General features: G+C 40.1%; 1 protein-coding gene across 7 annotated transcripts in view; it reads left to right on the forward strand.

The window, feature by feature from the left end:
* The window catches only part of LOC115367445 (sodium bicarbonate cotransporter 3-like), a 63,102-nt gene that overhangs the window by 14,908 nt on the left and 23,601 nt on the right, over positions 1–24,593 (forward strand). For 3 of the 7 annotated variants that reach the window (XM_030063201.1, XM_030063202.1, XM_030063204.1), the window contains exons 2-9: positions 7,448–7,529; positions 12,455–12,604; positions 15,506–15,644; positions 16,490–16,650; positions 16,988–17,176; positions 18,299–18,679; positions 22,313–22,428; positions 23,188–23,345. In XM_030063201.1, coding sequence (XP_029919061.1) covers positions 7,448–7,529; positions 12,455–12,604; positions 15,506–15,644; positions 16,490–16,650; positions 16,988–17,176; positions 18,299–18,679; positions 22,313–22,428; positions 23,188–23,345 — 1,376 coding nt within the window. The remainder of the gene's footprint in view (positions 1–7,447; positions 7,530–12,454; positions 12,605–15,505; positions 15,645–16,489; positions 16,651–16,987; positions 17,177–18,298; positions 18,680–22,312; positions 22,429–23,187; positions 23,346–24,593) is intronic. The other 4 variants (XM_030063205.1, XM_030063208.1, XM_030063203.1 and 1 more) reach the window with 3 other exon arrangements.

A 24,593-nucleotide genomic window follows, 5' to 3' on the forward strand; every position in this document is an offset into this window, starting at 1 on the left:
GTTAAGGTCAAATTTAGCTTCCATGCATACCCTGATCACAAGTACCACTGTCTACATGAATAAATACCTTTGTATACTGGACTAAAACAAACCAAAGGGGAAGGGGAAAAAAACATGAATTAGACACATTTACATGCCCCTTTTTCCTTGCTAACATCCTAACTATCATATTCTGGTGTCTTTAAAATTAGAGCTGGGAGATATTGGTATTATATTGATATCATGATATGAAACTAGATATTGTCTGGGATTTTGGCTAAGAGAGACAATATTGCTGACTGATGTAATATAGCCAATATAATTCACGCTGTGGTAACAATTTCTCTATATTACCACCTTGTTGTGAAATCTGTGCATTTTCAAAACCAGTACAGGTTAATTGGCTCAAGGAATGATTACATTCAGTGAAATGTTTGGCAACTGGTGAGGGGATGTTTTGGCTTCTGGTGGCTGACTTGTGTTCGGTAATACAGGTTTTTAGCGTTCTAGACATCTTTCTCACGTTAATTTTAGGGCATAGACATTTTAATTCGTAAATCACGTTCTTAACTAAACCCTGAACGCATGCAAGAGAATTTTGAATCTATAATAATGAAAGAACAAGCAGGAAATGTTGTTTGTTTCTGAATTGGGAAACAAACAATGATGTATGCTGTTTTCAGGGCGGGACACAACACAGAACACATGTTTTGGACAAAAATAAATACATAAAATACATACACAATTTGACGGTCAAAGAAGCCAAACTACATTTAACGTAAATGGCACCATGTTATTAAAGATGGGAGACTGTAAGATAAGAGTTTGCTGTTGTCAGGACAAGGAATAATTCTGGTCTGTTTTACAACCAAGCCGGTTAGTAACGGTATAAATTACAACGGGGCGAGGTCAGTGAAGTTTATACAGACAGAAATGAATAAGAAGAGCTGTTCGCAGGACAACAGCGATTAACTATAGCACAGCAAAACCATTTATAGTAGCAAGTACACATGATACATCATAATATTTATTCTATCAGTTAAAATGGATGTTTGTATCATTTCCAGGCCACTTCTTCCACTCATGGTATGAAAAGAATCTCTAACAACTCACCAGATAGTTTACATTACTATAGTGATTAATAATTAATAAAAGTTATTGTTCCATAGGATATTAAGTATGCTGGAATTGTTTATTATGATTCTCTAATGTTACTGATGCTGTGTATTGTACCTCCCAACACCAAACCCCTGGGGAACATGAGGCGGCCCTTATCAATAGAGAATCTTTTCACTGCCTCTTTATGACAACAGTATTGAATCAATAAAAATTGTCACTAAATGGCTGGCAGTTATAAACCTGTTTACTTCTTATTTACACTCTGCAATTTTCCTAGTGCAATCCTGTAGCCTAGGCATCATTTTGACTTATCACTGTTATTATATTGATCATATTTATAATAGGTTTTTCTTGTAGTGATAACACAAAATGTTAGTCATCCAATTCTTTCCCAAAGGCAAATATTAATTTTGCTGCTGCAGCCACCTAATTTCCGCTTAGTGATAAATGGCTTCATTTATATCATTAACTACTCTGCTGCGGGTCTGCCCATGTGGCATGTGGTTGGCTGTTACAAACCCCACCTCTTGTATGTGAACGTGCTCATAGCTGAATTCGTGGATGCTGGGTTGACAGAATGAGGTGATAACCATCTTTGCAAGTCTGCTTATCTGGGCTTGTTATTGTTAGGTTTTGTGAATTCAGCTAATGCAAAGAAAGCTTAAACTTCCTTTGTTGTGTACACCTCAACCTCAACATTGGTTCTTTTCACTTTAATCCAATTGCTGTAGCTATTGATCTGGACCTTCCAGCCTCCAGCTTTGCTGATCTAATCAATGTCCAAGAAGTGTTTTGATATGTATTTTAGATTTTTCAGAACAAGAATGGCTTAGCCACCACTAGGCACACCTAATCTGGCTGAATCAATGCTGTAAAAAAAACAAGACGGATCTCTTGCTTTTCTACTACGTAACTCCAGCCAGAGAGATAACAACCTTCTGTCATCGCCCCTCCACTGATGTCACTGTATTGGCTGGTGTTTGTACTCAGCTGGCTGTTCTTCTCCTTCCATTTCCTCCCCCTTGGCACAGCTCCTTTTGCCCAGCCACAGCTGTGCTCTCTGGGCATGATGGCCAATCGCCTCCCTGGCCTGGGGACTGTGGGGTTATTTTGGACCAAAGCTATGTGACAGGTTGCGTCATGTGTGTTGAAATTGTTCTCAGCGACGTGGGGGAGGTGACACAACAGAACTTAACACGTGCATACGCCATGAAACGATGCATATGAAAGCAGCTTTCATGGACTGTTATAATAGACATTTGTATGTAAACATAATAAACAGCACGATAAAAACAAACAGATTTATGAAAGTGGTGTTTTAAGAAGTTTAAGACCATGTTGTAAAAACAGGAATAGGTTTAGCTTAATGTGCCCTGCTTAGCTACCAGACTAATGCTGTCAAATCTGCAGTTCTGGCCATTAGTCTGTTTTACCAGCAACAATTATTTGGAGGCTCTCTTCCTTAAAATTACTGTATGTATCTGCGTTGCAAAGATATCCTTCCATCCAAGTCATTTAATCCAGTGTAATCTTCAGATCTACATGATTCAGGTTTTCTTGAATCAAGTGTAATTTTCTGGTGGAAAGATTTGCCTTGTTGCCCGAAATTTCCTGAAGCAGTTTACACTGCATTGAAAACAAGTTGAATTATTTCAGTCCATTGGCCAAATGTTTCATTTGTTTTTTTTTAGATTTTATGACTGAATATCTGGCTAAATGATATGTATGGATGTTTTTTTCAATGTGGGACTTTTTTGATGTACCACCCACTGTGACTATTGGACCAAAGGTTTAGAATGAATGCATGTCTTCAGAAAACTCAGACAGTTCCTTGTGCTTCTCCATCACAGTCACCATCAGATTCCAGTGTGGGTTTTTAGTGACCTTTTCTTTTCTGAGAATAATAAACTTTAAGAAAAAAAAACAACAACAGAATATTCCCAGAGTGATCATTTTCTGGCTCTCCTCTGCCTTTTTCCTGCTGTAATATTACCGCTCTTCATCAAGACCCTGTCAGAGAGCAGCTCATTATCATGCAAATCCATCAGCATGTGGGAGACACACATACACACATTTGCGCATGCACACTAATGCGTGTGCATACACACAAACAATCACAGATGTCATCGTTCTTTGTAGGTGGGGGTTCTAACAGGAAAGTGATTATTATGGTAATATATGTGCGGAAATCTAAATGTCATTGAAGGCATTGTCACACTGCTGTTTTTATGAAGTCTTCTTCAAGTAATTATTGATGTATTTTGACTGTGTTTTGTTGACAGAAACCCAAAGGCATGGCAGTTAGTTTTTTTTTTTTTTTTTTTTTTTTTTTTTTTTTAATTTACACTGTTTACAGAAGGATGCAAAGCGCTGCATGGCATGGGTGATTATAGTCTTCACCATGCTTGACTTAAAAATATTATAGATTTCTTTAAGTTTTGCCTTGCATCTGTGCTTAGTACCTTGCCTTTTCATGAAATGGTTTTAGGCATTTTGTCTTTAATTTTGAGAACTTGTATGAAACAGTATTAAGGCTTCAGAAAGTAGGAATTGTATTGTCACTGTCAGTTGTTTGTGCCTATTCAAGACTGTGCTTGTGTCTCCTTCGTCCTTTAGTGTAGATGTTTTGCTCCTCGGGGAACCATTTTGAGTGAGTGCCCGAACCGTGTGGATGGACGGGTGGGTGGATGACTGTGTGAGACAGCAAGCCTGTGGTGAAAGGAGAGAGTGCAGGAGGAAGGCAAACAGTACGTGCTCCTCATCAGAATGAACCCCCTCTATGTTTCGCAGAAGGAGTTGGTGTGATGGATCCAGAGAAAATGAGAGCCTAATGTCAGCTAGATATCCTGTATCCTTGCAACGCATGGTTAACATCACCCTTTGTTTCTGTCTTTTCCTGCTTGGTAGCAGTGCCCCACTGTGATTGGCTGGTGGGATTGAAAGCATCCTCCAATTGGAGATTATGTAGCATAAAATCACTTGTCCATCAGACTGCAGAACAGCAGATTTTTTTTTTTTTTTTTTTTTTTTTTTTTTTAATGCTGTTGGATCATATGAAATGGCCTGTATGATTGCATGAGCAATAAGAGTGAATGAGTCATGCAAAACCTAGGGGCACATTGTTCTTTTTCTGTGTTGTTTTTTTGTTTTGGCCTCATGAAAATCAGTCATGGCCAATTTCCCACAGCAATAACTAGTTTAAGTTTATCACAAGCTGTAGCCTCCAGCTTGTCACATCTACTAACTTCCAAGCTGCAGAGAAACTGCAACTTATAAAGAGAATTGTAAGCCAGTTTCCTCAACAATTCAGCCACAAAGTAATACCCCTAATTCTGCCCATTCTTGCTAGCATGGCATGGCAGCCTGAACTAAAGCCAACATTAGCTTGCTGTCACCCTGTAGTATTTATACATCCCATATGGTTGCCTCTCCAAAATAGCCTCTTCCTCCTGGTCCCAATCTCTCATGCCCACCTGAAATAGACTCTGATTTAGCTGGCTGGCCGGGCCTTTTTTCTATTGATTCTCCCTGCTTGGTCCATTTATGTGGTTTTGGTGGTTTTCAGCTAAAGTTCTTAAAGTTGTGAAATTCCAATTTCTCAAAAATGCTGGTGCCGCATCAATGTGGCATCGGTAATTGGGTTGAAGTGACTTGTTTTCCTCCTGTGTTGTTTTACTTTTATTAATGATACCAGCAGAGGGATTCTGGCTTTCCCATTATTTTTGTGGTTGCGGGGTAAATGTGACACTGTAGTCAGTTGAAACTATGTCCTGATGGTAGGCCAAAGTGACGTATCCCATTAGTTTTAGTTCTGTTCTGGTTCACACACGAGGCAGTAATTGGAGACAGCGTCCTTGTGGCTGCCCAAGTTGTCTTGCCACCTGAGGGCATGGAGTCCAGGGAGCACTGATAACAAGGCGGATAACTGGACTGAACTGAGTTTGCATGTAAGGATGTTTCAGAGTTTGTGTGTAGGATTGTTTTTGTATTCTAATTGTTGTTTAAGGGCAGGGCATTATGGTTTGATAAAGAACTCCAATAGGTGCTGCTGCTGCTTTGAATCCTGACAGCGAAGTGTCTCCATTAATTGGGTCTTGACTGTGATATCAGGCTGCTCATTTTCACTAAGGTCATAACCTTTTTTTAATAAGGACTGTAGTCATCCCTTTTATGTTGCTATGAAACCCTGCCTCTACGGCTTGGGCCGTAACAATGAATGTATTTTCCAAAACGGCCCAGGGGTCTAATTAATGTGCCAGCGGAAGCGTGAGATACACATAGGTGAGCCTTTATTAAGTTGTAGTGATACCATGCTGCATCATGCTTGAGGTTGTTAAGGTAATCTGGAAGCAGCTAATCTGCTAGATAAACTGTGTTGTAATCACATCTCATGTCAGGTTTTATTTGTTTATGTGAGGCTGTAATGATCCTGAGTCCTTAATCATATTTTCCACTTTCACCCTGATCATGGGCGAAGCTGTTTTCCTTGGACTGCCTGTGAAGCAAGGCCACAACTAAGTGTCAGTGGTACAGATTGGCGTGGCATATGGCAGATAGCATCTTCCTGTTCCTGCTTCTCTCTCTCTCACTCTCTCTCTCTTGCTTTCTCTCCTCTCTCTCTCTCTCTCTCTCTCTCTCTCTCTCTCTCTCTCTCTCTCTCTCTCTCTCTCTCTCTCCCTCTCCCCCCCCTCTCTCTCTCCCCCTCTCTCTCTCCCCCTCTCTCTCTCTCTCTACCCTCAGTGGCTGAAAGATAATTGGCCTTAGAGGGCTGCAGTAGGGAGACAGCTTGCAGGAATTGTAGAGCCTGTCCTCACAGGCACTTTTCACAACAAACATTTTATGTTTCAAGTAGGTCTGAGCAATTAACTGAAATATTACTGAAATTGCAGTAAGCTCATGTGCGGTGTCCAAATTGTTTGAGCTGGTGTTTTTTGCTAAAGGTAAAATGTGTGACAGAATAAGATTAAAATGAGGTATTGGTGATGCTACACAGATTCCCTGGCCTACAAATTGTATTTTTTTTTTCCAGTGTACAGAAAAATGTTTGGTACAGACCCTAGCAAAAATCACATCGTCATCATTTTAATTTTTTTTCCCCAGTGAAAATGGAAATAATGATGCAAAAATTATCATTCCCACCAAACTTTGCAACCATACAGCAACCTCAATGTCTGTCAAAATAATTGCAAATTTATTTATTTTTTACCAGTTTGTTCAGCTCTAGTTTAAAACCACACCTCATAGCTATGTACAGATTCGTGGATGCTTCCTTTCTGGAGCACCATTTGCATCCACATGCCACTTAAGGTGACTAACACTTTTCCTTACAGTTGCTCTTGGCATGACCTTGCCTTCCAAGCAAAGTGTAACATATGGAGTAGTGATTTTAAAAGTCATTGTAAAAGGTCATTTACAAAGACTGGGGTCTTTATGTGGCCAAGGTTTGGATCCGCACAAAGTTGCTATTACTGTTACTCATTGTATGTATCTTGTTATATTAGGGATGCATGATTATGGGAATTATTTGTCTTGCTTTCAAGAAATAGCATGACTTTTTGCAGTTTTGTGCCTTACGACTTTTATTCTTTTTACTATTTCATTATTTCTCAAGTAAGTAAGTAAGTAGCAGCAGCTATGAAGTAATACTTGTTTTCAGTCTTACTTTCATACTCTCGCCATGGAACGTATTTAGAAAATTAAAATAAATAATTGATGGTTTATTACTTTAAGGCACAGCTACAATTATAAGGCATACTTTGCGCAGAGTCTGTACATGATTGTTGTTATTTGGTTTAAAAGCAAAGTATGTCCAAATGATAGACAATCCACTTTTAGGAACAAAAATATTTTCATGTTCAGTCTCAGAGAGAATTTCCTCCTAAATGTTGGGCCAATCTATTCCTACTGACTTTGTTTGTTGCTGTGTTTTTCCAAATATGGTCTAGGTGAAGTTCCTCTCTTTCTTTCCCACAAGAGATGCCCTCCTCTTCATCTCAACTTCAGTTTTAGTCACAAGGCTGCATGTGGCACATTCAGAGATTGTGATTGGTCACACATAATTGAAGCAATTGATACACCACCAGAGATGTTCAGGGCAATTGAAAAGATAACAAACATTTCAGTATTGCTCAGTGACATGAGTATTAATCATGGGAACATGGATTTGCACCTCCAATTAGTTGTGCAGCTCGGCTCATCAGTGGTAAATCTAACGGTTCATTTACCACCAATGAACAGGGACTTTGAGGTTGGCTTTAGGTCATCAGACAGCACGACAGCAAGCACAGAATAATGTTCTCTCTCTCTCTCTCTCTCTCTCTCTCTCTCTCTCTCTCTTTTTCTTTCCCAGGGTCTAGATGAGGAGGCCATAGTTGACCATGGGAAGACCAGCTCCACCACCCACACAAACTATGAGATGGAGGAATTGGAAAGTAAGTAGCAGCCAGTCACACATAAACATTTTCCCTGTAGCTATTTGTCTTTGACAAAGATAGTCTTGTCCAAACCAGATTAGCATTACAGAAAAATGTGGGTAATGTAATTCTTGACTGTGGTAGTTAGTAATGTCAATGATGAAAAACACCTTAGATAATACTGATCTTACTAGCCAGATCAGTATGATCACATTGTTGGCCTTCACATCATATTGTTGGCCTTCACACTGTAGCCATTTTTTTTTTTTTTTTTGCATTCAGATAAGTGGAAATGAATGTGCAACCACTTATTTACAAATAAATACTGTACATACTGAGTTAAAGTTCAGCAGACTTACTGATAATAATGGATAAAGAAACAGACAATGAACATAGAACTCAGACAAGCCTCTTTATTTCTGACCTACATCTAACAGTGCTTACTTTCTGTTTAACCTATAATTACTATGTTGTAGCTGGCCCCCATAATCCCCTGCCCATCAAACTGTGCATTACCCAATTTAGTTATGGGCATCGAACTGCCTGCCTTTCCCCTGCACTCCTCTTTGCCCTCAGTGGAGAGCGGCGCTGCTGTAGTAGCACATCATCTATGGTATTTTAAACTGTGGACATGGTGTTAAAGGAAATGCTTTTGGTATGATAATTGTTTTTGTTTTTTTATTGCACATATCTTAGTTGTGGTGTAATGTTTGCTCTTTAGTTCCTGTGATTGAATTCCAGGCTTTCAGTTCCTTATTTATAAGTCAGGGATTGCATCTTTAATGTTGGGTTTATGTTGTATTTGTCACTAAGCCTGTGTGTGATTCTCTTTGAAGTTGTAGTTGATACTGTGCTGGAGCAGAAAGAACAGGTGTTACTGGATTTGTCTTTCGGGGAGGGGCGGGCGGCTTGGCAAACTCAGCCCCAGTCTGACTCTTCTCTTGCTCTTCTGCAGGGGAATCAGAGGAGGAAGGTTATGCATACAAAATCTTGACCACATGCCTGTTGTAAATGGCAGTGCAATGGAAAAAGATATCCACACTGTTAGACAGTTACTGCTCTTGCTTTGGTTCATTCAGTGTACACTCTTAAAAAATCACCCAATGAACAACAGTTTTTTAGAATCATATCTGACTGTATTTGAGAGCACACAGTGAAAGGTAAGAGGAAAGTCTTGAACAGAGAGGGGAATGACATGCAGCAAAGGTCCTGAAGCAGATTTATACCCAGAACCTTGTAGGTGTGTGGCACAGATCTTAATCAATTTAGCCCCTAACACCCACGCACCACTGACAGGGGATTCATCACTTGAGGACCAGACAGATGGTATCAAGTGAGCTGTCAAAGAATGCTAAATTGACTTTCAGATATTTGTCTTTGTCTAAATATGTGGCACTCACTTTCAGTGTCATTTTTATTATCCACACCCCACTTAAGCAAGTTAAAACAAACCATTAAAAAAGTGGTTTCAAAACTACTTGACCTAGCTTGTTTGTACAAAGCTGGTCTCAGCCATTTTACATTTTACTTCTGTTGTGTTCATTATTTTAAATTTGTACTTCATTTGTGCAGCCAGACATACTGCATAATCAAAAACTCCATCCTTTCTGGTCTGTAGTCTTTTCCTCTTGAAGTACATTGTCAGCACAAATCTTGTAATTATGACCATATTCAAATTAGTTGTGAGTTTTAACAATTTCCCGTTTCTAACAATGTATAACAAAAGTTAATTGATTGCATCGCCTCAGCATGAATGCCCCAATTATCACTTGTACACTTATCTCTTTTATTCATTTAATCACATTGTTGCAGATAGTGATGTCTTAATGGCATCAGGCATAACATCAACAACATTTTAGAAATGACACTGTAGGACTGTAACCATGGCACTTTGTAGCCATCACACAACTCTCTGCCCCTCTCCATCTGATTCTGATTAGTGAAGGATAACATAAGACTCACAAGTTTCCAACATAGCTAGAGGTTTCTAGGTAGAACGGCTGATTCCACCCGATTAGAAAATAAACACAACCATCCAGAGGTGCAAATTCCACGGCTTCATTTCTGTGCCAGTGTTACTATTTGTGATAATTGACTAAGTCAGATAAAATGCAACTGTTTGTACTAATACCTGTAATCCATCAGAAACGTGCTACCCTGATGCACTGGAAGTTGCAGCAAATAGAACAAAAGTTAAAAGAAAATCAATATAACACATAGTAGAATTCTCATTACAATTTTAATTCAGTTTATTGGACTTAACCAAGGATACTGTTTACTTGGCACTGTGGAAGACAAATTTGTGTAGCAAGACTGGCATCATGGCCTGAGTCACAGGAGATGTTGCTTGTGTAGGCTTAGAAAAGGGATGAGAATTTTTTCTTCTCCAATTCAACTGACTGTTAATCTTCAAATACATTTATTTAATGGGTAGGCAAAACATGGATGTCAAAAAATGGGCATAATGGATTTTTTTTTTTTTTTTTTACATCTTTTGTTAGCCTATCATGCATAACAAATGTAAAACTGTCTTTTTTAATCTATGTTGAAATTAGAAATTAGACTTTCCACATGGAAACTCATGTCTCATAGCATGTAGGTTAAATTCAGATTAACTGGCTAGTATTTACATTGACAACCAGCACTGTATGTCACCAAGAAATTAATCAGCAAGCTGTTTAATAGTTTCTCAATCATGTGTGATTTGTTTCGCCTTTGGATGAAAGGAGAAAAGAAGAAGGGTGCACCAGCAGCACCAACTGGGTAATCACTGGGTAATTTGCGATACTGTCGCAATATTTTACCCATGATAACAATGGTAAGAAGGAAAAATACCCTGGAAAAGCCAAAATCATACAGGAATCAGTCGTGTTTTTCAGTGTTTGAGTATGCACAGCGACTGCAACATGAACATGACAGAACAGTTCCATTAAAAAAACAAACACACACACAAAAAAAAAGTAAAGGCAGGGAATAAATATGCCTTACAGTTATTCACATGTGCTATCTGTACAAATTAAGTTCGATAATTGGAACAAGTGTATCGAAAATCTCTCACAAGAGGAAGAATCACAGTATATTGCATTATTGATTTATTGTTCCACCCCTACTGCTCAGGTGGCTGTTTGTCCCTCTATCCTCCCACCAGCTCTCAGCTGCTCTCTGTGTGGGTCCACCTCTGTTTCCTCCCATATCAAATCTACATTAATGCCATCTCTCTTTTTTCTGTTCTCTCACAGTCCATTATATGTCCTTCTTTCCCTTTCTGTCTTTCTCTCTCCTTTTACCCCCTCCGTCTTTTTCTCCCTCTGTCTGCTCGGCTCGCGTGTGAGTCTCTTATCCCTTCCCCAGAGTTCTGCGTCTTGTTTTCATTCCTCCTGGGGTCCCTCCCAAATCAAAGAGAAATGATTCATCTGTGAAAAATGACTATTGGCAGAGAAAGTAGGGCGAAAGTAGGGCGTTTGCATCTCAGAACACAGACCCTGTGCAGCAGGAACAATTATGAGGGGAAGTGGAACAAACGTGGGGGGAAAATGGGGGGGGTGAAAAAGTTAAATGTTCTCCTCTCTTTTCCTTCAAGTAGGTCAGCCAGAGTACACACAGGAAATGGAAACAAGTTCTTCATCTGCCTTCCTGGGATGTTAATGTGTCTGTCTAATGTCTCATACTTTAATTTTCCAGTACCTGTCCATTACTGCACTTTACTATTACATTACTATTGTATTTAGAGGCTGAACTTGTCCATTTTAATACAGGGTTATCAAGATTTTCAAATTGAATCCAACTAAAAGTACATGGCTAACATTATGACATTTATTCTATTGAAACTGTTGTATTTGCTCAGAGAAGGTTAATAGGATTGCCTGGTCACTGATAATTATAAATGATCTAAATTCTGAATTCTCTAGCACTTTGAATTCAACTCTTTGAATAGATATCCAACAGAATATTAACTGATGTATAAGTTAACTATCAACAAGAGTTCAGTAGAATACCAATAAGCAATTTCCAACAGAGTATCAACAGAAACAGAGAACATTTCCAACAGAGTATCAAGAGGTTTTTTTTTTTTTAGTTGTATGTCAAAAACATGTCAGTAAAACTTCTATAGATCAGCAATAGACATTCAGCTGTCAACTGCAGTTATATGTAAACATGTTTTTTGAATGCCTCTTGTCTTTTAAAACTACAACAGCCAGGGCTGTGCCTGTCAGTCCCTGTCCCTAACAATGTATAATGTCACCACTAGGAGGCTCCACTATCTTATTTCTGGGGGGGGGGGGAGAAGTCAGTAAGTCAGTGAGTGACATACCACACTCTCCCACACACCCTAGTGTGGGTGTGTTATTATGGATCCCACCCCACTGTGATAAGGCGTAAAAATTGGGAGAGGTTGTTTCCTTTTTCATAGATTTAAAGATTCACAGATGTCGTGTTTCTGAAATATCTCACAATGCCGATCATCTACTAGAAGCGCCAACCTACACTGTTGAGTAATACGTGAAAAGAAAGGGGAGTGTGGGTGGGGACTGGGAGTGTCCTGAAATTTTAATGTGTGGGGAGCTTTTGTTTGAAAAACAGCGTACTAGCTGGAAATTTTTTGAAAGCCAGAGATCTCAGCACCTGAAGAAGTAATCACTGAGCCACTGATATTGATCAACACCCCTATCAAACCCTCCACAGATATATTATGATGATTTTGTGCCTTAGGGTAGTATAGACTGTACGTATTCCCCATTCTAAAATGAAAGCAGGACTTGGAGTTGAAACATCCGTTATTTCTTTGCAGTGGCAGAAAGATATGTTAGAATGGAAAGACTTATATTTCAAGCAACAGAATTTTCATTTAGTAGCTGTCTGTATAAGGCTTCCTCTGCTAGGAAGATGGTCAAGGTTATGTATTTCTCCTGAATCTGAATTCCACTCTCCTCTTCTTTTCCCAGGCCACAGGGCGGTGTACGTTGGTGTCCATGTTCCCCTTGGAAGGGAGAGTAAGCGCAGGCACCGCCACCGAGGACACAAACACCACCGCAAGAAGAGAGAGAAAGACTCTGAGGAGGGGAAGGAGGATGGCAGGGAGTCCCCTGCTAATGGTTGGAAACTATATGTTACTTATACTAGCCCTCCACACCACTCTTTGTCTTCATAGCCTTCTGTCAACCCCACTGTCTTACTCTTATTTCCTGCTATACAAAATTATCTCAAGAGTTCAACAGATTTCAACTGTGCTTATTCATACAGTAAAAGGATGTGTTGCCTCAAGGCAATAAACAGAAACCCTTGCAATGCAGAAAAGCAGGAGGATACTTAGCTTAGTCCCTGTGGATCTCTCTGAGTCTATCTTCTTATTTATAGATTTGTTCTAGACCTTTTGTTTTACATCACTTTGTTTTCTTAAAAAAGTGCTTTGCATGTAGTTATTCATCTAACTATATACAGTTATTATTAGAGAAGCACCTCACTCAGAGTCAAACTCTGTATGCAGTGCTTTGGGGAATCATGACATGCAGTGTCTAGGGCCTAAGGAGCCCCATAATGTAAATACAGTGTTCAAACAACAGTACAGTGGAAGTTAAACAAACAACAGCCAACTAGCTGGTCAAGTCATTGTGTGAATTAAATATTTTGCTTCTGTGATTCACCTGTTTTCAGCAACATTGTATTGAATTTTTGAATTGAGTTTTGATGTTCAACATAGTTTCACTCACTCCAACAACGCCCTCCCCTCTGAACACCTACAAAGCACAAGTGCCATTATTACAAATATTACAAAATAAAGTTCATGTTAGTTAGTAAAACATGATTCAAAACAACAAGTTCAGGGATGCCTGTTATGTCTTTGGTTATAGAAATTATATTCTTTTATGGCTATGGGTGGTTACCTAAACCTTACCTTGTGCAAGTTTGAAGTGCATGCAGTTTATGATTGGACAGTTTTTGATGAAATGCCCTTGCATCAACTACAAACATTGCACCCTGTAATGGATGTGATTTAAAAAATAATGAAATGAAGCACTTGAGAACATATGTAAAATGACTGACCTTAGAATAAGTGCACATCATATCTACTCACTTAATTTAATGAGAGTAGGCCTAAATGTAATTTGTTACTTCCACTGTTGGACAGCACAGTTACAAGTGATGAGAAAGGAGGAGACACAAATCTGACAGATCGATAGCTAAAAAAAGCATCAGACCGCTATAACCAAATCCATTTCCCTGTCTTTCTCTGAATAAGGCACTAAGTAAGATATTTACTGTCCTATGTCACAAAACAATTCTAAAAATTGATTAGGCAAATGTTTGACATGTTAACTATATTACCTTTTCTGTTAGAGCTCTGCTCTAATTAGCTGACTTGACTGCCTCTATGGTTATAATGTGACTTTATTATTTATGTCCGCTATAGGCCACTGTAAGCTGTTGATATAGTGCAGGTCCAACAGTGACCAATAAAAATCATAGATGACTTCATGCACATGTCAACATTTCTGATACTGATATTCTGTAATTACTAACTACCATCATGGTGGGTGCCTTCTGAGCACACATAGCATCAAGACTCATAAGAAGCCTCATCATAAAGCAAGGCAATGCTCATCTACACAGCTGGAGTTAAAACTGTAGTCACAAATGACATCACGTATCCTGCAAAGAGAAAACACACACACACACACACACACACACACACACACACACACACACACACACACACACACACACACACACACACACACACACACACACACACCTCCATTCTAGCTGCTGGGTTGAATGTAAATCAGGAGGTGATTGTTAAAATCCACATGCAGTCTTCTTATCTTTCATTTTCAACAGAGATATCATTATGCGGCAGGTAGATGATGATGATGATGATTGATTGATAAAGCCTGCACACTAACTGCTTTTCTTTATTTATTACACCTGTGGTGTACTGACATTACTGCATTTTTTCTTCATTTTCAGTACCTCTTTGTCAGTGTTTTACTTAGAATCAGCAGCTCTTTATCCATTGAAGAAGATCTGTAATGTGAGGTCCTCTATACAGTAGATCAAGGGGTAAAGCAGTAACACTTAAGGGTCAGGAGGTCTTATTTCCATTGATTATACTAAAGTAACAAGCTAAATATTGATAGGAATCCCTAGTGGTTGATCATAAACCTCTGTTGGTATGTCTTGTAAGGCCAGTGACAGGATTCAGTGACACAGAGATAAATCATTCTGAAGTTCAGGAGGTGTGGAAAAACAGGCACCAGCTTGTGTCTTGACTGTCTGTTAGATGTTTATTTTGATGGTGTTTAGGTCCAAACCATCATATAGCCTACCTGTTTATCAGTGAAACATCTCAAAGAGATCAAAAACAGCATGAGGAATTAATCTCTCTGATAGTGTCTTCTCTGTCATTTGCAATCAATCTGTATCTGCCTTCCTGTGTTTTTTTTCTGTAATCTGTCCAAGATAGAACAGTTTCCTTGTTTTGTCTCTCTGAGTCCAGATGCCCCGATGATATCGTTCCCCTTATTCAATCAGACATGAAACGCAGATGGATGGAAAGCATTTCAAGTTTTCATTATTCTCTCTATAAAGCTCACCTCAAAAGACCCTTGGTATTAAGTCTGTTGATGTATTCTTCCCTGTGTAAGAAAATGACAAGTAATTACAATGATGCATTGGTTTTACTGCATCTCATTCCTAGAGTCAGTTCACCACAGCTTCAGAAAGCATTAATGATGACCACCTACCCTTGTACAAGAACACACACACACACACACACACACACACACACACACACAGATTCTACAGTATCTCTTTCCAGAGTCCATCCACTCTGCCCATCTACGTTCATCGCCATTGAGGCAACTCATACTAAAAATAGTTTTGAGTGTTTGAAATTTAAGTATCCACCAAATAGCACAAATTCCCTGGAGAATTTTATTATTATCACTGTTGCCCCTGTAAACATGGCCTTTGATCGTTTTCCACTCTGTGTCCAGACACACCATCCCAGCGGGTCCAGTTCATCCTGGGCACAGAGGACGATGACCTGGAGCACGTCCCGCACGATCTCTTCACTGAGCTGGACGAGCTCTCCTTCAGAGATGGCAGTGCCACTGAGTGGAAGGAGACTGCCAGGTCAGAAAACAACTCCAGGCCCTGGCAGCACGGTGCTCTTGTGCAAGTGAAAGTAGTCCCAAAGTCCATATCCCACTTGGGTTTGGTGCAGACTTTAGCTTTCATGTTTTTTAGTACTGGTGTTAGTTAGGTATGTACCTTAGTCATGGAAATGTTTGATCATGGCTAAACTGTTATCTTACTAAGAGGTCCCAACTATTAAAGTGCATGGAAATCCTATGGCTTTGTAACCTCACAACATGTTTAAATTTTTTTAAAAGTGCGAGAAAAATCGTATTTTAATAGTTTCCAGATTTTGGTCGCACTGGATTTTGGATCACATAATTGTAAACACTCAAATTATCATAATGCCTTGCATTACAGATCTCAGTTTAACCATCTCCGCCCTCCGCCCCACTGAGGGTGACCAGTGAATGGGGACTTATTTGGCCAGAACTTGTGTATTAACTGGATTCAAATAATGTGTTAAATTTGTACTCTGTGGATTACATGCATTTTACATGGACCTTGGTGGTTTAAAACCATCTGCTGGACCTACCGTTTTAGTATCCAGATATTTTATGATTCACCCCTTTTGAAGATTTAGCACTCTATCAGCAGCTAAAGGCCAAACAGTCATATCGAGACACATCTCAATCTGAAGTGCTTCAATATTAGTGAGAATTGCATTCTCTGACGAGATAGGAAGCTGTGCATTATGGCAGAGACTTTGTATCCTTCAGTGTCCTTGAACCATGTGAGGGAAATGTTTTAATATCATGCAAATTAAAATTAGTGGATCCAAGTTAAGCATTCTCTGTGTGTGTCTGTGTCTGTGTCTGTGTCTGTGTGGTAATTGGGTCCAGATGGCTCAAGTTTGAGGAGGATGTAGAAGATGGTGGGGAGAGGTGGAGTAAGCCCTATGTAGCCACACTGTCGCTGCACAGCTTGTTTGAACTGCGTAGCTGTATACTCAACGGCACCGTCATGCTGGACATGAGGGCCAACAGTATTGAGGAAATCGCCGGTAAATTTATTTGACAGTGCTCACTCAATCCATATTTTGTGTATTTACATATTTCATCTTAAATTTGTCTTGTACATCTACTATAGCTCAGTTTTTAATTCATATTTTGTTTATCTCACTGCCTTTTATGTATCATTTATTTGTGTAATATTATTTTGAAAAGTAAGGAAATAAATAAATCTGTTGCTGGTTTTTTATTGCTCTGTGTGGATAGTATAGTCACTGTACTACTTACCATGAATTTTTTTTGCCTCATTGATTTCCAGCCACCCATACATAACCTCGGTTTTCTCCTGCTGTGTGTTTGCATGCACCTCTGTGCCCATGTGTGGTGTAGACATGGTGATAGACAACATGGTGGCATCAGGCCAGCTGAAGGAAGACCTGCGTGAGAAGGTGCGGGAAGCCATGCTGAAGAGACACCACCACCAGAACGAGAGGAAGCTCAGCAACCGCATCCCTCTGGTGCGCTCCATCGCTGACATAGGCAAGAAACATTCTGACCCGCTCTTGCTTGACAGAAATGGTGAGATCCTGCGATGCACTCGCATTTCTTTTTCTTCACTATTTTTCCTCCTCGGGGGTCTGGCTCTAATATATCCATTATTCAAATCCCTTCAATGCCAGCATAGAAGGTGGAAGGTAACGTGAGTAGAACCTAGACATTGATTATAAATATTGGATCATCCGGCCCCCTCAGTGAAAGAGAAATCGGGTGCTAATGATCATGCTAACAACAATGGCTGGCCTGGCTTGGGGTTTGAATTAACAAGTGCTTTCACTCCCTAGGGTGACATCCACGAAGTAATGCTTTAATGACTTGAAACTTGAATCAGTGTGTGTGTGTGTGTGTGTGTGTTTTTTTTTTTTTTTTTCTTCAACTGGGCATGGCCACGGTGGGTTCTTATCTATGTGGCGTGCATATTATGTTCTGATTGCTAGCCTGAGCTCTTAAGAATACCCCAAAATGATAGCTCTCTCCACTCCTGTGCCTGTGGTCCCTGTTGAGCTTGCATTTTGTATCACTAAACTTGAAATGTAAATGTAAAAGGTTGAAAATGTTCGTTATATTGATGTATTAGTGTTGTAAAACAGTTTATGCTGTGTGAAGTATGTCTGATACCAAAAGAGTACTTATTGGACCTATCAGTGGTCTGTTTGTGGTAGAGCATATGTATGCATACACACTGCACTAACTCACCTTCTCCTGCATGCAAGCCTTTGTCAAGTCAGATTTTTGCTTCAGTGTTTCAATTCAGTTATGATGTATGATTGGTGGGTTTGAAGTTGACTGAGACTAGCTGATTGGCACCTGTGGACCTTCCCTATGTTCCCCACTGAGCCACACACCATGTCTCCTGCACACAACCATGCTTTTGCTCACATTTCTACTTGCACGTCTCTCCCTCACTGCAGTCTTTCCACGGTCTTGCTGTCTACCTCTTCTGGCTGTATTTCCTCCTGAAACCATCTCCCTGATGTACTCCTACCTCATGTGTTTTTTCCTTTCTGCTCCATCCCTCTTTTTCCTCTTCTTTATTTCTTCCTCTCTCTCTCTTTCTCTCTCTCTCTCTCTCTCTCTCTCTCTCTCTCTCTCTCTCTCTCTCCCTCCTCTCTTTGTTCTTTTTGCCATTTTCTCCTCTGTTAGGAGAGGGGCTGTCCTCTTCGCGTCTCTCTCTCCAGAAGCCAGGGGCAGCCTCCTCCTCCAACCTGTCCCAGAGGCGCGAGTCCCGGGTCTCCGTCCTCCTCAACCACCTCCTGCCCTCTTCCTCCTCCAACACTGGGCCCTCCCCAGGCCCTTCTCCCTTCACCACCCCCCAAAACACCCCCCCTTCCCTTCGACGTTCCTCCCAGACTGCTTCACACACCCCTGGCCCAGGCCCCGGCCCCCAGGGCATCCCAGAAGTGGTGGTGTCGCCCCCCGAGGATGACGACCCACCAGCTTCTGCAGAGGAAGAGGGGGCTGCGCCGCATCTCAGCTGGCGAGCATCCTCGGAATCCCAGGACCTCCAGCTGCTGCCCTTAGAAGGCAAATATCTGTGTAGCCTGCCAGTGTGAGTCACGGCTTGAACAGAGAACACTAGCACTAGCATGCGGGCTCTGCTCCCCGTTGCCTTCCTACCCTCCAACCCCTTGGGCCATCTCATCAATAACCCACAGCAAGGCTCACTCACCAAGACGCTCTTCCTGCTGTATTTACCCACAAACTTGTCGATACCACTTTTTCTCTGCCTCCTTTTTCCACCTCACTTCTGTCTTTCTATCCATTCTGCCACTCATTCTTTCTCTACTGTATATCTCTGGTTCTCTCCCTGTCTTCACCACTCTGTGCCAATTCTACTACCTGTTCCCATTCACACTTCTTTCTGCCCCCCCCCCACACATTTTCATCAATTCTATCCTCAATGTCTATGCCTTGCTTGGCGCTGTTCTCCTTCATATCTCACTCAGTGTGGATGCATTGCTGTCATCCAAAATTCTTTGGTTTGTCTGGTATCTGTTTACCATATTGTTATGTGTCCTGTGATATTTCAGTGCCAACTTCACCTTCTCAATTGACAACTATGTCCCATATAAGGCCCGTTACTCTTCCACAGAGATTTACTGCATGCCCTTTTTGGTCCAATGCGTGTTATAGAAACTATGGAAAACTAAATCCTTATTTTTCTCAGGTGTAATATGCTTGTCTCTGTGACTGCCCCATTTTTAAAAAGCACAAGAAAATTGTCATGCAACCTTGTGCTTGCCTTTTCCCATTGCATCATTTGGCATGTATCGTCTTCTTCCTCCTCAATTCCCAAGTATAAACACTGGATTGTCTGAGTCTTTTACCCCATTAAGAGTGTAGTGAGGGCAGTTCGTGCCAGCAGCATGGCTAAATTTAAGCCTGGGAGGAGGGTAACTGTGTTGGCACATACTACAGTATCATTCTGGCATCTACAGTGACTTTTTGTTCTTCCCGAACACAGTCTTGTGCTCTTTATTTATAGCGTGTATGTGTGTTGTGTCTCACTTTTGCTGTGGCTGAGATGGATGGGTTTTGAGAACCAGCAACCACCAGGTTGGAGTTCAAACTAAAAGGTTGGGGTGGTCTTATTACACATGAGGAGCTTCTGTAATTCTGTCGCCTTATAGACAAACATATGCACAGTATTTTCCAAGAGGCAAACATCTTCAGTGTCTGGGTTTTGCAAACAGGGATTCAACCATCAACTATAGGCTGCACTAGAAATGAATTTAATGTTTCATATACAGTCAATCCAGTCAATACAATCTGGCTTTCAGGAAACAAATAATTGAAAAGGGCGATTGTACTGTGATTGAATTTGTTCCTGTAACATGCATCTGTTTACAGTAACTGCAGTGGTATTTATATCATTAGTCTTCAATCACAGAGATTTTTTATTCACATAGTTTGTTGTGTTTAATATTCAGGGCGTGTGTATTTTAAAACTGTACTCTGATTTCATATTACTGTTGGGTCCAGAGTGAGGCCTCTTCAAGACTAAATAGTTCTGCCTTTCATTAAATGTGTACTAAAACAAACAAACAAACAAAAAATGTCAGTTTTAGGAAGTGGGGAACTGTTTAAACTCAGGCCATGGTAATCTACAGTAGCTTTGCTGTTGTATGTAACCTGCTGATGGATTTCACTGCTTGAAATCCTTCTCAGTCTTTATATAGTATAATAACTATATATTACCACCAAACTCATCTTAATACATGACAGAATGGTAAAGAAGCACAGCAACTTTTACATGATGCAATTTCATCTTTTCCTTTATCATTTATTAGAAAAACCCTCTGCTATCAGTCCCGAATATGAGTCAGTGGATCTATATAATTTTATTTATTTATTTTACTCTTTGTTTGCATATGAAAGCGGCAGCATTGTGACGCCACTGTTTAAAAAGCTGGTATGGGTGAGCATTCCAGGGCTTAATCTTGCTGAATGAAGTGTGTTGGCGGATGCAACCTAAGCTAATCCCCCCTTATTCCAAGAGGCTTTGTTGGGAATGTGAGCGATTGCACTCCCGTTCACCAGTCACAGCTACCCACCATCCACTGGGGTTACTCGAGGGTACAGGTAAAGGGGATGGATCACCAGGTTACGCACATGCAGTTGGAAGATGGATGACGTTACATAGTTATTTGGGGTGTAATTGGGATGAGACATTTCAAGGGACAAATGAGATTGTGACGCATTACGTAAGCTTTTATGCATTTATTTTGTATGCCTTTGGGCTGAATACTGTGTATGGAAATGAGAAATATGTTCCTGAGGGAAAGAGAAAATGGGACAAATAAGCATAAGTATTTTTACTTCAGAATTGTAGAGAGGAGTGTGTGGTTGCTTTTCTTTTATTTGAACACATTATGCCCTCATTTCATCTCCATTCTCATGTTGCCTTAAGTGCTAGCGTTTCCTGTCTCATGTATGGCTCACATCACGTAGGCTGTGTTGAAGTGCACTGCCAGCCAGACTGGTTGATAGCTTCAACACTTGCTACAGGCCAAGAAAGGTGCAGTCGTGCATTTTCAACACATTTACTCACCTTTATCCCAAGGATTACATGAATTAAAGTGAACAAGGTCTGACTCCAGAATAATGAGCTCAACAGATGGGGAGAAATCAGGAACAGAGCTTTGTGAAACACATCACCACCCATGTGAAGACCCATCATAAAGTTGTAGCCTTATACAAAATCACTACATCTAGCAAGCAATGGTTGCCATGGAAGCAAACAATAATCCTTAAAATGACAAAAAATGAAACATTAAACAGTAAATCTACCTACTTCTGTTTTCATTTGATACATGTCTAACATGCCTGTCATCTGTTAGCAACTTGTAGCGTATGCCTTCCTGTTGCATTTTAACGGCGTGGATTATCATAGTAGAAGATGATTGCTTCAGTTATTTCAAATTGTATCACGGGCCACTTGTTATAGGAGAAGACGAGGCAGGTCTGTGAGGGATTACCACAGTCAAATATTGATAAAAGTGCATGGGGAATTTCATTTGATAGAAGGTGTCAGAGCTTATACACCAACTTTAAATGCTTGAGACACCTATTCCAGCACCAGCAGTTTGCCAAGTCACCACCTTTATGTTGATGTCTCTACAGACATTTTTCAGTAATGTCACAAAATGAGCCACTGCAATAAAAAGTTGTTCCCTTATGCTGCAGTTATCTACACAAAATGTATCACACCGCAAAATGATTTTTGTCAACAGTGTACAACAGCTTCAAAAGTTGCAGTCTTATCTAAGCTGTGGGGATGAGTCACAAGCCTGTTTGCATGTTCGTGTACACCAGCGTGAAATTTCACAAAATAATGTATTACACACTGCTTTGTCACACAGTATCATCCACAAATCTTGGCTTGCTGACTGAAGCGCTTGCCTCCCCTAAGTAGAACCCATAGCATTAAGTAGTAATCTATCACAGATTCAGGTGTCTTAAGGCAAAATCAGGAGAGTAGCTTTTTGCTGTTTCTGACTATAATTTAGTCAAAAGAAGAGATAAAGAAATCACAAGTGACATTTCATGGGTAACTGAACAACCATTATCATCAGTTCTGTCTCCCTCGCCATCCTCAGTTACTAACACTACTTACGATCTCCACCTCAATCTTCACTCCTCCTCTGTCCCTTGTAGGACCACTGGTGTCTCCAAACTCTGTCCCCAACAACCTGGATGGTAACAAGACAGCGGAGAGGAGGCCATCCAAAGCAGGGGTCAGTAGAGAAAGCAGCAGTGTCGACTTCAGCAAGGTAACCCAACCACAGTACTGAGCACAGAAACAACATCATGGTGGAAGGGCCCATGACTTCCGCAGACATTGCAATGGCCTGTTTTGTAAATCTGCATCTAGGAGAGCCACCATCACATACCCCTTGACCCTTTACTGCTGGGCTCAATAAGCGGCATCTTCAATCATTGGTCCATCTGAAGTGGACCAGGAATTGATCCTTAAAGTAAAAGTCTCATTTAGTTGTAATTGTGTTTGGTTTGTAAAATTCCTCCCTCGCATGGCCTCCATCCATCTTACCATTTCACGGTTCCTTCATCCACAAAACAAAAGAACTGATGGCCATAGGTGGTATAAATATAAAATCATCTATTACCTTTGCCTTCAGCCCACTTTTAAGTCCTATATGACTCATGAACAGAATATTTCCCCAGAGATACGGAAAATGTTGCCATCCAAAGGTCTGTATTTTGGCACTGAACATGTCAAGAAATGTATCACAAAGATGGACAATCTTTGCTCAGTACTTTGTAGTTTTTATGTAGCTACTAACTTTGCTTATATTAGTCTAGATCCTGGCATCCCTGCAATCCTAGTTGCCATCCCTTGCATCCCTGCTTCCTAATTCCAGTTTGCATGTCTGTCCACCTGTCTCTCCTGCCAGGATCTCTATATCTCTTACTGCTTCCCGTTCCTTCTTTTCCTTTCCTTTCCTTTTCCGATTAATCTTTTTGTTAATCATAGTATCTGAATGCGCTTTCATTTGTTCCTTTGGTTTCAGGTCGATATGAATTTCATGAAGAAGATTCCTCCAGGTGCTGAGGCCTCCAACGTGCTGGTGGGGGAAGTGGACTTCCTGGAGAAGCCCATAATTGCCTTTGTGCGATTGGCCCCTGCTGTCCTTATCACTGGCCTCACTGAGGTGCCAGTACCCACAAGGTACAAAAATATCACTGAGTTTTCTACCAAGGATCTGATATCCACAATTTCATACACTGACAATGTTATTACCTGCTTTATGTAATAGTCTTTGAAGTGTCTAGCAGCAGCAATTGAAAGTGAATTGTCAGAAATTAATTTGTCATCTAATGGGAAAGAAGATAATACTTCTGACATATAAAGCTGTGCAACAAACCACTCAAATGGGGAAACATCAAATCAGGACACATTAAGGAATCCTTTGTGTCTGTGTGGCTCTAAAGAAAGAAGTGAAACCAACTTGAGCGTAAGTCCTGATGCGTCCTTCCCTGTTTGAGCTTGTTGCACAATGCAACACTGATGAAGAATAAATAAAGATGAATTTAAATTTGAATGCAAAAGCTCAGCAAGATTTTACAGCAAAGACTTCGGTCCATTTCTGATCTCTGATGCATTCATCTAGTTGACTTTGCACACACTACAAATTTACTTAAGTACCTTTCAGTGGTAAAGGGTAGAAAATGTTGGGTTGATTGTAGATTTCTTGCCGGTGTACTGTTTGCCAATCATGCATTGATATTTTAGCATGTTGCATAGGATTATTTGTACCAGGCAGACTCAAGGAACTCAAATTTGCATTCAAGTATTATCCTTAAATTACCTCAAATCTAGTGATTCATCAGAGTGTCTATAAAGAAAAGCTTTTATGGATTACATAAAAACACTGAAGTGTTTATTTAGGTTGTGCGTGACAGTGATGTATCTTATCATTTACATGGACAAACACAAGAGCAACATGAAATCAGCTGCTGTGCCATTTGTATTTAAGTAAGGGTCCAGTGAAAGGGTTGCATTTTGAAAAAAAAACTGTGGTATCACAATAAATAAACCTGTATTGACAACAGTAAACTTTATCAAACTATTGAAAGCACATTAGGATTGTTCTGTATTGTTTAAAGCTTCATTTAAGTTCCATTACCATTTTAATAAGATAAGATAATCTTTATTGTCATTATATTGTGGTCAAACAACAATACAACAAAATTTCGTCAGTGCTCACTGAGTCAGTTAAAAACACCAGTGCCTGATATTTCAATAGCAGAGTAAGACATAATGTACAGCTGGCTGTAATTTAAAATAAATAAATAAAAAATAGCTAATGGTTTCCGTAGACCAGAAGCTTGACCAAAGTCATGAGACTTGACTTACTGTTGATGCATATTACAGGCTTCATTCACAAAGCTGCCCATTTGATAACATCAGTGACAT

Source organism: Myripristis murdjan, chromosome 11, assembly GCF_902150065.1.
Source record: "Myripristis murdjan chromosome 11, fMyrMur1.1, whole genome shotgun sequence".
NCBI classification, from domain to species: domain Eukaryota; kingdom Metazoa; phylum Chordata; class Actinopteri; order Holocentriformes; family Holocentridae; genus Myripristis; species Myripristis murdjan.